This window comes from Nansenia antarctica (assembly GCF_963989245.1).
Source record: "Nansenia antarctica genome assembly, chromosome: 7".
In the NCBI taxonomy this organism is placed as follows: Eukaryota; Metazoa; Chordata; class Actinopteri; order Argentiniformes; family Microstomatidae; genus Nansenia; species Nansenia antarctica.
In genome coordinates, this window is record NC_137677.1 from 66,314,646 (window position 1) to 66,329,645 (window position 15,000).

Here is a 15,000-nt window from a genome sequence, read left to right on the forward strand (position 1 = left end):
CACTACATCTCTTAAAACTCCATTCTTCTTACAACAACAATGCCTGTGCTTTACCAACTCAGCAATTGTATAAGCAGATGTATAACGAACCAAACTTTATTAAGCACTTTATTATGCTGTTTTACTGTACTTTTTTATTTTATTTTATTACTTACTGCGCGCTGGGGGGCGCTTTTCAGAAACACCATGATGTATACCCCATAAAATATATTCCTTTATTTGAAATCAGCATTTATACATTAGTCTATACTCCAAAATAACCCATCAAGTTGAGTTTATATAAATAATCAACCATAAAACCAAGAGATGACGGGTTGTTGCTGGGGTTTCACATTTGGGTATTTTCTCCTGACAAATGTGCTTATTTCAATATTTAGGGTTATGGTTATTTTTATTTTATTGTTTTATTGAAATTCTTCGTGAACTGATATTTTGGGGAAAACAATCTCTCTTATTTCACGGCTGGCTGGCTGGCTCTCTCTCTCCCACAGGACTGAGCGCCATCTGATGGTGACATTTGGCATGACATAACATATATTCCTTTATTTGAAATCAATTTATACATTACTCTATACTCCAAAATAACCCATCAAGTTGAGTTTATATAAATAATCAACCATAGAAACCAAGAGCTATATCTGTAATCATAATAAATATATATTATTAGCTATATCTGTAATCCTAGATATCCTCCTACAGGACTTAAGGACCACTTTGCTGACAGAAAAAAACAACTCGCATACACACACACCGCACTTACGCACACACACACACACACACACACACACACACACTCTGTATCAGACATGCACAAACACACACACACACAACAGACTTGTTTTAATTTTTTTTTTTTTACATTTTTTTTTTTAATTTCCCATAAAAAATAGGTACAAGATATTTCCTTTTAACAAATGTACACAGGTGAGGGGAAAGCAGCATGTGGTATGCAGCCTCACCAGAAGGGGGGGGTAGAACGCTGCTGGGAGACACTCCAGACATGAACAACAGATCACAGAGAGACGACAGTGGCAGAACCCGACCCTCCAATGACAGACGGGGACGCCTCCACAGTTACTCTGGGAACAGTTCAGATCTCCCAGACGGAGGAGCGGGCTGCTGGAACGCTGGAACGTGTTTAATATGATCACAACCAGCCCAGCCTCCCCATTCTCTACCACCAGCCTCCCCTGATACACTGGGAGGGCGTGGCGGAGAGAGAGATGGAGAGAACACATCTCCACCCTGCCGCTTCTCCCAGGGAACGTCTGGTGGACCTGGGGTGAAGCGTTTGTAGTGCAGTTTTTGAGTTTTGAAACAGCGTTTTTTTTCTTTCTTTTTTCCAGGAGTCCATACAAGTATACAAACTGGTCTGTGCACCTTGTCTACCCATACAAGTATATATATATACATATATGTGCACCGTGTCTACCCATACAAGCATACAGACTGGTATATATATACATATACATATACAGTATATATATATATGTGCACCTGTCTACCCCCTCAGTTCTGATAAGGTCTCAACCGACAAAAACATACAAAACAAAAAAAAAGTAGAAAACTAAAAAACAAAACAAAACGAAACAAACAGGTCGACATCCATATTCACTGAAGACAACCCAGATACATTCTTCTGCATTCTGCATTGTGTTTGTTTTTTTTCTCCTCATTCATACACAGTATTACATATTTGGTACATGTTCTGTTCTGTTGTTGTGGTTCGTCTTACTGTACAATGTGAGAACATGGAGAAAGTCACACTGCTGTGTAAGTAGGACACACTCCTTCAGCTGCCATGCTACGTACGGTTCCTCTTCAGTGTCACGGCTGAGAGACGCTTCAATCTCTCCCTCCCTCTCTCCCGAATACTTGTGAGAACCCATATTAATACAACTCGTGGCTGGGGTCATTGACAGAGAGAGAGAGAGAGAGAGAGAGACAGCTGACTCATACAGTATCTGTTGCCCGTGGTTGAGAGAGGAGGAGAGGGGAGGAGGAAGTTCACAGTTTGAGCGACTTGGAGAATAGACGAAGAGGATGGGTGGACAGATGGAAGGACGGACGGACGGACGGAAGGATGGACAGACAGGATGATGTCGCCCCGTCCCAGAAGCCCCTAACCGCGGCCTCGTCCCACGTCTGATCCAGAGAGCTGAGAGGTTCGTTGTCCAAGGCGTTGCTCTCCGCCGGCGGCTCGTGATCCAAGTCACTGGATGACTCTCTGGCGGTCAGAGAGAGAGAGAGGGGGAGGAGGGAGGGAGGGAGGGAGGGAGGCGTGGTCACCGAGGTCTCTTGCGCATGACGAAGATGAGGACCCTGCGGATGGCGATGAGGCGGTCCCTCAGGGAGGTCATGGCCAGGATGGTCAGCTGGGCGCGGTTCTCCAGAGGAAGGACGGCCAGGAGCCACCAGCTCCACGCCGGGCCGCTGGGGTTACCCTGGAGGGAGGAGGGGGGGGGGGAGGGAGAGGGGGGAGAGGAGGGAGAGGAGGGAGAGGAGAGAGAGGAGAGAGAGGGGGGAGAGGAGGGAGGGGAGGGGGAGGAGGGAGGGGAGGGGGGAGGAGGGAGGGGAGGGGGGAGGAGGGGGAGGAGGGAGAGCAGAGAGAGGGGGGAGAGGAGATCAATTAGAGATGGTGTTTCAGGACTATGAACAATCTGAAAGAGATTCAGAGAGTAACGATAAGCCTTTAAGATGATCAGATACTGGTTGTAGCCAGTTCCAGTTTAGACCTGTGTGTGTATATTCTGTAGATATAATAATAATAATAATAATAATAACAACTTTTTATTTGTATAGCGCTTTTCCTGCAAACGTTGCAGCTCAAAGTGCTCCAATCATTATATCATGATAATTTCATTATTTTTTCATTTAAAGGCAATATTAAAAAGATGGGTTTTTAGTCTTGACTTGAACATATTTGCTGAGGTTGCATCCCTAATGTAAACTGGCAATGCATTCCAAAATCTGGAGCATAAAATGAGAATGCAGCCTCACCAGATCTCTTCTTTTGTACATGTGGTACACAGAGAAAACCAGCGTCAGAAGACCTGAGAGCTCTATTGGGCTGATATGCTAGCAAAATACCTGAGAGCTCTATTGGGGCTGATATGCTAGCAGAAGACCTGAGAGCTCTATTGGGCTGATATGCTAGCAGAAGACCTGAGAGCTCTATTGGGGCTGATATGCTAGCAGAAGACCTGAGAGCTCTATTGGGGCTGATATGCTAGCAGAAGACCTGAGAGCTCTATTGGGCTGATATGCTAGCAGAAGACCTGAGAGCTCTATTGGGGCTGATATGCTAGCAGAAGACCTGAGAGCTCTATTGGGCTGATATGCTAGCAGAAGACCTCAGAGCTCTATTGGGGCTGATATGCTAGCAGAAGACCTGAGAGCTCTATTGGGCTGATATGCTAGCAGAAGACCTGAGAGCTCTATTGGGCTGATATGCTAGCGAAGGGTCTTTCAGATATTCTGGTGCTGCTGTGCCAGTGAGAGCTTTATAAAGCAGATATGCATGTGTGTTCCTCTTACCTGTGGATCAGGGTCTTTCCCAGGCAGGTGTCCAAAGTGGCTGAGTATCTGACTCTTCATGTTGTCCTTCAGGGAGGTGAACCAGCCGCTGGCCTGGTCGTACACAGAGTCATGCAGCTTCAGAAGCTCCACCAGCTCCTCTCCTTCCACCTGGACAGACACAAGACGACACACACCGTTAGCGCAACACACACACACGCCAGGCGACACACATGGACACACGCATATACACGCACCTACCGTAGTGCTGGACATTTATGCAGTTTTCGGACATTAACACACCATTTTTATACCTTTCCGTACACACACAAACACATCTTTAACACACACACACACACACACACACACACACACACGGACACTGGCACAGAGACAGACACAAAAGACATACCAGGGTTCCTGCAGGTTTACCACCGTAATAAACTCCTCCATAACCACAGGATCTGTTTTCCGGCTGCCTTCAAGACAGTCTTCTTAAGAAACCAACCTTTGACCCGTCTTCTGTCCATAACTACAGACCGGTATCCCTCCCTCCTTCTTATCGAAAAACCCTTGAACGAGCTTTATCTAACCAACTGTGTCACTATCTCCTTCAGAACAACCTCCCTGACCCTCACCAAACCGGCTTTAAGACTGGGCACTCCACTGAGACTGCTCTCCTTGCTGTCACCTCCCCTCCACTGAGACTGCTCTCCTTGCTGTCACCTCCCCTCCCCTCCACTGAGACACAGTCAACCACCAGATCCTCCTCTCCACCCTCTCAGAACTGGACCTGTCTGCTGCCTTCCACACAGTCAACCACCAGATCCTTCTCTCCATCCTCTCAGACCTGGGCCTGTCTGCTGCCTTCCACACAGTCAACCACCAGATCCTTCTCTCCTCCCTCTCAGAACTGGGCATCTCTGGCTCTGCTCTCTCTTAGTTTGCTTCCTACCTGGCTGATCGCTCCTACCAGGTGACTTGGAGAGGATCGCTGAGCCCTCACCACTGGGGTCCCCCAAGGCTCTGTCCTAGGGCCCTTACGTTTCTCCCTCTATATCAAGTCTCATGGCTCTATACTTTCCTCACATGGGTTCTCCTACCACAGCTACGCAGACGACACTCAACTCTTCCTGTCTTTCCCCCTCTGACTCACATGCGGCAACACGTTTCTGCGTGTCTTAGTGACATCTCTGCACGGACCTCTGCAGCTCATCCAGAACGCTGCCGCCTGTCTGATGTTCAACCTCCCCAAATTCTCGCGTGCGATTCAAGACCCTGGTGCTGCCTAACTGCAAGCAATGGTCACCCCCCATACATCAGCCCGTTCACTCCGCTCCTCCACCTCTGCTGGCCCAATGGCTCCATCGCCTCACGCTACCCAGTCACGTCTCTTCCCTCTGCTTTAAGCACGCAGTGGTCCAGCCCCTCCTAAAAAAGCCCAACTTAGACCCCACCTTGCCTAGTAACCACAGACCTCTAAACTCCCATTCCACCTTGCCTAGCAACCACAGACCTCTAAACTCCCATTCCAGTCAGGAATTCTTGAAAAGGTCATTCTCTGCCCACTGTTGTCCTACCTAGACCAAAATAACATCTTGGAAAGAGTTCAGTCAGGTTTTAGACCAAAATAACATCTTGGAAAGAGTTCAGTCAGTTTTAGAGCTGGCCATAGTACAGGGTTAGGGTCTGCCTTGTTGAAAGTGACTAATGAACGGCTCCTCTTGGTTGACTCTGGTGACTGTGCCAGCCTGACTCTTCCGGACCTCAGCGCAGCGTTCGATACAGAAGATCACGGCGTCCTACTTGACCGTCTCCAGTATGGGGTTGGTATTGGTGGCAATGCCTTGATCTGGTTCACATCCTATCTCAGCAATAGACGCTTCTCTGTCAACATAGCCAACTCTTCCTCTCCGCCAGCCAGTGTCTCATGTGGGGTCCCACAGGGTTGCATCCTGGGTCCCATCCTGTTCTCCATTTACATGCTTCCCCTTGGTCAAATTATCCAAAAGTACAACATTTCTTTCCATTGCTCTGCAGACGACACACAGCTTTATCTCCCCCTGAAACAAAATGACCACTGCAACCTGAACAGTCTCATGGACTGCCTTGAGGACATCAAGTGTTGGATGGCACAGAACTTCCTACAGCTGAATGAAAGTAAGTCTAAACTGGTCCTATTCAGCCCCCCCGACTCCACCAATCTGATCAACAGCAGCCTAGGCAATCTGGCCCCCCTTGTCAAACCCCATGTCAAAAACCTTGGTGTGACATTCGACTAGCCTTGTGAGGGCTACGTTGCTAGTGTAGGAATACGTGTGTTTTGTTGGTCTCTTTGTAAAAATGGCAGTGTTTATGTCTCCTGGCTCTATGGTAGATACCATGTCTACATCTCATGGCTCTATGGTAGATACCATGTTTACATCTCCTGGCTCTATGGTAGATACCATGTTTACATCTCATGGCTCTATGGTAGATACCATGTCTACATCTCATGGCTCTATGGTAGATACCATGTTTACATCTCATGGCTCTATGGTAGATACCATGTCTACATCTCCTGGCTCTATGGTAGATACCCTGCAGTGTTTACATCTCATGGCTCTATGGTAGATACCATGTTTACATCTCCTGGCTCTATGGTAGATCCCATGTTTACATCTCATGGCTCTATGGTAGATACCATGTCTACATCTCATGGCTCTATGGTAGATCCCATGTTTACATCTCCTGGCTCTATGGTAGATACCATGTTTACATCTCATGGCTCTATGGTAGATCCCATGTTTACATCTCAAGGCTCTATGGTAGATCCCATGCTGAAGTGCAAGAAGGAGAAAGAGAGTTCCAGTTGAAGCTGAAGATATTGGAGGCAGATGTGGCTATTAAGAGGCGTCAAACGTAATGTTGCAGAAACGCTGGTATGGATGGTATCTCACGCTGGTATGGATGGTATCTCACGCTGGTATGGATGGTATCTCACGTTGGTATGGATGGTATCTAACGTTGGTATGGATGGTATCTAACGCTGGTATGGATGGTATCTCACGTTGGTATGGATGGTATCTCACGCTGGTGGGCAGTGTTCCGTTTGATGTGAGTAAAAACATTTAATTGGTCCTCGTTTCTGTTCCGAGAGTCTTGCGGTTGAGTTTTACTTCGGTGCGTTTGAGCGCATTGCTGCTGCACTGCGTTGGCCAAAATATGTATGTGCCGTACTGTTGCAGTGTAAACTGACTGGTAAAGCTCAGGACATCTGGTCTCCTCTCCTATGGAAGACAGCCTTGCAACACTTGCAAGTATGACATAACCCGCGGCTAAAAAAACGAATGCTCTAATTGACACGATGGCTAAAGATGGTTAAAATGCAGGTAATTCCAAAGGGTTCACTTACTTTTTCTGTACATTTACTTTTTCACTGTATCTATTCTGATTACCTAATAGTATTTGAATTACTGTGAGCTGTTGAGCCTAACCTCATCAGACCGTCCCAAACATCTTGATTGATATTCTGTTCATCCGCTGCCTGTGCGTTTAAGTATATGTGATTCTCCTCTGTCGACGCAGCTCGCTTTGGAAAAGTTGTTTCCTTAAAGGACGTCTGCTTGTCAAGGACAACGCTTCCTCCCTGAGATATGGGACGTCTTCTGAACAACACGGAGGGTAACCAGGGTAACCAGGGTAACCATGGTAACCGTTAACACCAGGACTCTAACCACACGCTGGACCGGAGGAGTGATGCTGCTGTTCTTCCAGAGACGTTTCTCTTGTGTACTCTTCATGTAACCAGGGTAACCGTTAACACCAGGACTCTTCTCTTGTACACTCTTCATGTCTTTGGCCTCTGTTGTATACACGGGGTGGACTGAAGAGGGAAAGTTTCCATTGGAAGGGGAATGTCTGCGGGGTCAACAGTTCAGGTTCAACAAGAGGAATGACGGTTGGTTGTCTCCTTATCAACGGCTGCTAGTTTCAATGCTGTAGTGTTTAGGATGATACAAAAGAGAAGCAGGGAAGGGAACAGATCTTTCATTAAAACAAATGTTATCAAAGATTTATATTCTAATTATAGTAGGTTTAACTTCCCATGGGAAAGGAACAACGTGTCACTGCACTTACCGACTTACACAACTTAACATGACGTTATATCTGACTCCAAAACACATCTCATGGTTAATAATGACTGACAAGCGTTGCTCATCTCTGTGTAACAGATAAACGATCATATAAGATTAGGGATGGGAATTATTATCCAGCAATCCTCACTGTGAGGTCGGAGCAAGGAAAGCGCCGATTTGACGACCATAAAGGGGCAATGGACTACATTCACTCCCTGAGATGACTGTCGCGGCGTTTGTGCTCCTTTTCCCCTGGGTTTACGAGTACCTGCCTCAGAGAAATCACGGGGGTGAGGCTAGTAAACTCTTTATATGAGGCGATGTTAAGCTGATATCGTTACGGATTTACACTGTTAAAGGTTACTGTAATGTAATACATTCTGGATGTGAAACTTATCAACGTGTTTTATTTAACTTTATTTATTATTATTTTTATTTATTTCTCTTCTCTTTCTTTTAATATACTATACATATCGGCCCAATGCATAGAGTTATATAGCCTATACTTTGCATACGGTTACCGTCTATGGATGTTAAACTTTGGATGTGAAGTTTGTTAATGTATAGCGTTATAGCCTATAGCCTATAGCCTATAACGGCGGCTCGCCCATTATGCTGACTCCTGAGCATGGGTGTTTTAGTTCCAGCAATTTGTTTTCTTCACATACCAGACCGCGTCAATGTTTAAAACCACCGCTAGACAGTTTTAGAGGTGTGTACTTGGTTATTATTATGACGTGTGATTGGGTTAGACAGGTAGAGAGGAGAGGGGCTCGGCCACAAGCTTTGAAGCGGGGAGGGGCGGGGCATTCTGTGCAGCTGTTCGTTAGAGAGTCACGGACCAAAATGAGGGTGGGTTATGTGTCTGTCTATAGACACGTATTTGTAGTGTTAATTGTATGTATGTGTAGTTGTATCCTGTTTGTTGTCTCTTATAATTTGGTGAAGGCAGGAATAGAGAGGACATTAAAAAAAATGTTATTATGGAAATTACAGCAGGACTTGTGTAACATGAACTTTTCATCATATCAGTTAGTAGGAAAAACGGTTTGAAGTTCATGAGCTGGAATGTCAGAGGCCTTCATAATGCAGTCAAGAAAAAGAAAGTATTAACTTTTATTAAAGCAAAGAAATGTGACATAGTATTTATGCAGGAGACCCACCTACTAGTACAAGAATCTCGGAGACTTTGTTGTGACTGGGTGGGCTATGTGGGGGCGGCTTGTGGCAGTAGTAACAGTAGAGGGGTGGCAATATTAATTAATAAGCAACTACAATTCAAATGTCTAAGAGAGAGTACGGATGAGGCAGGGAGAATTCTACTGATGCTATGTGAGATTCAGGGTAACTATATTATACTAGCAAATGTGTACGGCCCAAATATAGATGACCCTGCATTTTTTGGACTACTTGAAAAGAAATTGAATGACATGGGAGACTATCCCATTATTATGGGTGGCGATTTTAATGAAGTAATGGACCCGGTGTTGGATCGTAGCTCTTCATTAACACGCACTTCTAGAGCGCATATGGTGCTCAAAGATTTGTCCAGGGCGTCTGGTCTGGTGGACGTCTGGCGGCTACAAAACCCGTCTTCAAGGGATTATACATTCTTCTCTTCCCCCCACCGTTCTTTCTCTAGGATAGACTTCTTTCTGGTTTCTCAGTCATTGTTGTCCGCTGTAGCATCGAGTGACATCGGCAATATAATCTTGTCGGATCATAGTCCAATATTTCTCCATATACTGTCCGTTAATAGGCAGAATAGGTCGACTAGATGGAGACTAAATTCTAGTCTTTTACTGGATGAGACTTTTAAGGAATCACTTAGATCACAAATCGAGCTCTATACAGAAACACATTTACCAACAGCCCCATCTGCAGGGATAGCCTGGGAAGCCTTGAAAGCTGTTTCGAGAGGTCATATAATTCAACATTCTTCGTTTAAAAAGAAGGAACACTATGCTAAACTACAGGAACTAGAGAAACAGATCAAAGTCGCAGAGTCAGAGTTTAAAAAAAATACATCATCTGTCAATCTTACCAGGTTGACTAAACTAAAATTTGAATTTAATTCAATCATGACCAAAAAGGCTGAATTCTGTCTCTTTCGGGCTAGACAAAAATATTTTGAGGAGGGAGATAAGGCCGGTAGACTACTCGCCAGATATATTAAACAAAGAGAAGCACGGAGCACTATTCCAGCCATTAGGGGGAGTGATGGGCATCTTCTTTATGACCCCAAAGAAATAAATGGTGCATTCCGAGACTTCTATGTAAACCTATACACCTCTGAGTCAAAGGTGAACAAAACAGACATCACTTCTTTTTTATCAACTCTCAATCTTCCGTCGTTATCTGAGGACCAGCTCGAGAGTCTTGACTCACATATTACTATTGAGGAGATAGTTGACGTTATTAAGCACCTACCTTCAAGTAAAGCGCCAGGTGTAGATGGCTTCACGGCCGAGTTCTACAAGGCCTACTCCAAAGAACTTGCTCCATTACTACTAAACACCTATAATGAAGCCCTGGAAAAGGGAAAACTTCCTCCTACTCTATCGGAGGCCATTATTACCCTTATTTTGAAGGAAGGGAAGGACCCTTTAGATTGTAAGAATTTTAGACCTATCAGTTTAACCTCCTGCGATAGTAAGATATTATCAAAAATTCTGGCTAACCGCCTTGACAAGGTGATAAACTCTCTGATTCACCCCGACCAGGTTGGTTTTATACGCTCCCGTTCCTCTGCAGACAATGTTAGGAGATTTGTTGATATTATGTGGGCCACTCGGGACAATGCCTCTCCCATGGCCGCCATCTCGTTGGACGCTGAGAAGGCGTTCGACAGGGTGGAGTGGCAATACTTGCTCTCCGCCCTGGAATGCTTTGGTTTCAGCAAGAAGTTTATAGAGTGGATTAGTCTTATATATACTAACCCTACGGCATCAGTGCTTACCAATGGCATCATGTCATCTCCCTTTGAGCTGGGTAGGGGTACGAGACAGGGGGACCCCCTCTCCCCCCTGCTCTTCGCTGTTGCTCTTGAACCGTTAGCAATGGCTATCCGGAGAGAACCCACGTTTCCAGGTATTCAAATCGGTGATAGATGTCATAAACTGATGCTATATGCGGATGACATTCTTTTATTTGTCTCAGATCCAGAACGCTCTCTTTCCTCCCTATTTAGAATCATTGACAAGTTTTCATCTATTTCAGGTTATAAAGTGAACTGGACAAAGTCGGAGGCTCTTCCTCTCTCGCCATATTGTCCCAAATCCCTCTTTCAAGCAGGCACCTTTTCTTGGCCTAAGAAAGGCATTAGATATCTTGGCCTAACATTCCCCCCCTTACTGGCTGACTTAGTTAAAATAAACTTTGTTCCCCTATTGGATAAACTGCGGGCAGATGTAGAGCGGTGGTCTCCACTATTTCTCTCCATGTGGGGCAAAGTAAATATAATTAAGATGACCTGTGTTCCTAAATTTAACTACCTGTTACAAGCTCTCCCAGTCCGAATCCCACTACACTATTTTAAACAATTTGATCAAATTTGTAATAAATTCTTATGGAACAACAAACGTCCTAGAATGAGCCTGCGGAAACTGCAGAGGCCTGTAGACCGAGGAGGTCTTGGTGTTCCTAACCTGTTATATTACCATTATGCTTTCACTCTCAGGCACATGGCACACTGGACTCTGCCTCCAGAGAGAGCCCCCCCGTGGTTCCATATTGAAAGTACCATCTGCACCCCTCTGGCACTCAGGTGCTGTATTACGGCCAGACTAGCCCAAGAGAATCGATTGCACCCTATTTTGTCCCATATACAATGGGTTTGGAAGAGAGTCGCTTACATCTTTAAATTTGACCCCTATCTTCACCAGACTGCTGGGATCTGGCTGAACCCTAAGTTGTGTATAGATAAATCGCCCTTCTTTTGGAAGCCCTGGTTTCAAAAAGGTATCGAAGTTCTAGGAGACCTATATCAGGATGGAACGCTAAAATCTTTTGAGGCTCTTAGAAGGGAATTTGATTTACCATACAATCAATTTTGGAAGTATCTACAGCTAAGACACTTAATGGTGCAAACATTTGGCTCCCCCACAATTGCCCCTCCTAGTGGTGATACACTTGAATGGTTTTTGAACATTTTTGGACTAGGTCATGAAGCCTCTGCTTACTACTCGAGGATCCTAGTGGCCTCAGACCCAAACATATGGTCCCTTAAACTAGCATGGGAAACAGATTTAAAGGTATCATTTACAGAGGCAGAATGGGGAAGAATTCTCAAGAATGGGAAAAAAATGTCAAGGGAACTCAGAACGAGATTGATCCAATTCAAGATTATTAATAGAATCTACTGGACACCATCCAGGCTACATAGAGTGGGTCTGGTTGACAGCTCGGAGTGCTGGAGGTGTAGTGACAGGAATGGTACTCTGGTGCATATGCTTTGGGGATGTCCAAAAACCCAGGAGTTTTGGCTAGCCATACATGGTTTTCTGAAAAAAATTGTTGGCCTTGACATTCCGTTCACCCCCAGTCTTTTTATTTTGGGTGACCCCAAAGCATTAAGTGAGGTGACTCCACCACTCGCCAATTGGATCCAGACTGCGTTAATGCTAGGACGGAAACTATTGGTTAAAGAGTGGAAGGCCTCATCAGCACCAGCACCGTCTCTGTGGCACATTTCTCTTGGGCAGCTGGCAGCCCTAGAACAATTATCATATAGGCTGCTAGAGAAGGTGGAGGATTACCGCTTGAAATGGGGGCAGTATCACTCATATATTGAGAAATAATGGCAATTCCAGCTCATGTAAATAGCAATAGTTTTTAATTTTTAAATTTACTTTCATTTATGTATAAATAGCAATATCCCAAATGTAAAACGTGAAAGTAAACTGCTATAAGTAGGATTGTTATGCTGTAGATTTATATTGCTGTACATCACCTTCATGTTTTGTTGTGTCTATTATTTGTCTTTTTAATTTATTGTCCAACGTCAACTGTTACTTGTGATGTATGTCTGTTCATTGTCTGTTTATTGAAAATAATAAAAACTATAAATCATAAAAAAAGATTAGGGATGGGAATTGATAGGATGTTATTGATACCGATTTCATTATCGATTCTGCTTATCGGTTCCTGATCAATTTGAAAAATGTGTGGAAAAAAAGTAGGCCTACACAGGTTTTCAGCGTCGACACAGCTGTTTTATTAAGGAGTCTCTTAACACAGTGTGTAATATCTGAACATAAATACAATGAGTTGAGCAGCTGGCTTCTGAAAACTGTCAGTGTTTCCTTCTTATGCAGTTAGCATCTGTTAGCATCTGTTAGCATATGTTAGCATCTGTTAGCATCAGTTAGCATCTGTTGACAAGCATCAACGGCTGTGCTATATGCAGCAAGCACATCAAAAGACGAAGCTTAATAATAAACACATATTCGTGTTCTCTGCGTCTCATTAACAGCGAATGTGTCGTTGTCGATCGTCAATGTTTTTGTCGTGCTGTTTTAACAGAAAATGAGAATAGAGTATCAATGAAATAACCGACTGAATAGTTTCAAAGCAACATCATTCCCCACACAGAACAAGGTGTGAGATACATTATGATCGCGAAGGAATGGCCAGAGTGAGATTTCCTCAGACAAATTATATATATATATATATTATAATCACAGAGGAACTGACACATGGTGACGGTGTGACTGGGACAGGGTTTCCATTAACCGGTAATTACCGGTCTTTGTCCGGTAAAATATGTTGAAGTCCGACATATTTAAACCTCTTCGGTCATAATGTCCGGTGAAAATAATTCCCTCTAAGCACAATTTGAATACAATTCGCTAAAGTTTAATTGTCACATTCTGATTCCTTCTATATTAAAAAAGACGAATATATAGGCTATGTTGTGTCTTGTTGTTCTCTAACTTACAAGATACACTTTATATTAATAATAACTCTGGTCTCTGGAGCAACGTTCAACGACAACTAGACCACACTAGTCGATCGATGATAACATTGTCAAGATGTAATGCTACGGAGGCAATAGCAATCAATCCCAGATCTATGCTAAACATAGCAATATACTACAGGCTATATATTTCTTTTATTATTATATGATTTGACGCCGGCATGATGATGACTCCGCGAAACAGCGTTAGATGGGGAAGGAAAAATGTTCTGCTCACCGTGCAAAAAATCGGGGAGGAATAACGGATTCACGAGAGGAGCAACGAATATGAGAATGTTGCACTTTTCAATAAAATGTTATAAATCTAGACATTGTGGTATTTCTTTATATACGTATCCCAGCCTGCCTATCAATTGTTTCTCAATAAACAGTTATGTTCTCCTCATTGTCATACTCCCGAGTCCGATTAAGTATGATTTGACAGGCAGCTAAACTAAATGGGGGGGGGCTACAGTACTGACTGTAGTATGGGGGGACGGGGACTGATAGGCTATTACCCTACTGCTTACTTTGCATTTGCGATACAGAGTAAGTTATCGCAACACAGAAGTAACTTCCTAACCCAAAACATTTTTAAGACCTGTCGGAATCACATTTAAGACCTTTTTACGACCTTCCAATGCCTACAATTCTTATTCTAAATAACCCAACACTTTTTTAAGACCCCACGGGAAGACAGACACAGAGACAGACAGACACACACACACACACACACACACAACTTTAACCTCCTTCAACCCCCATCCCCCCACCCCCCACCCCCCATCCCCCCTCCACTGTACCTTCTTGTCCTCCAGGTACTCTATCTTGGCCGTGTTGTACCCGTCCCTCTGCCCGTGGCTGAGCACCTTGAACCTGGAGACCCCGATGGTGTCGACCACGGACCGTCCGTCGGGGAAGAACTTGACGTCGCGCACCTCCAGCATGCAGCCGTAGTCCGCGAAGCCCTTCAGGTCGTCGGCGATGCACATGCCGAACTGCTTGGTGCCCGTCTCCATGGAGCGGCGGATCATCAGGCGGTAGCGCGGCTCGAACACGTGCAGCGGACACGGGATGGTGGGGAACGCCATGGTGCACACGAACACCGGCACCTCCCCCTGCAGACTGGGGAGGAGGAGGAGGAGGAGGAGGAGGGGGAGGAGGAGGAGGAGGAGGAGGAGGAGGAGGAGGGGGAGGGGGAGGAGGAGGAGGAGGGGAGGAGGAGGAGGAGGGGGAGGAAGAGGAGGAGGAGAGGAGGAGGAGGAGGAGGAGGAGAGGGAGGAGGAGGAGGAGGAGGGGGAGGAGGAGAGGGAGGAGGAGGAGAGGAGAGGAGGAGGGTAAAGGATACATTAGTTCGAGACAGGGATGGGCAGTTGGTTGTTGGTTCAGGTCATTTGGAAGGTATTATCT

At 45.0% G+C, this 15,000-nt stretch overlaps 1 protein-coding gene across 1 annotated transcript in view; it reads right to left on the reverse strand.

Moving 5' to 3' along the window:
* Positions 1-2,285: 2,285 nt before the first annotated feature.
* The window catches only part of lonrf2 (LON peptidase N-terminal domain and ring finger 2), a gene marked incomplete at both ends in the record, with an annotated part of 26,169 nt that continues 13,454 nt past the window's right edge, over positions 2,286-15,000 (reverse strand). Inside the window, 3 exons of the mRNA XM_080537067.1 lie at positions 2,286-2,444; positions 3,538-3,687; positions 14,394-14,715. Coding sequence (XP_080393193.1) covers positions 2,286-2,444; positions 3,538-3,687; positions 14,394-14,715 — 631 coding nt within the window. The remainder of the gene's footprint in view (positions 2,445-3,537; positions 3,688-14,393; positions 14,716-15,000) is intronic.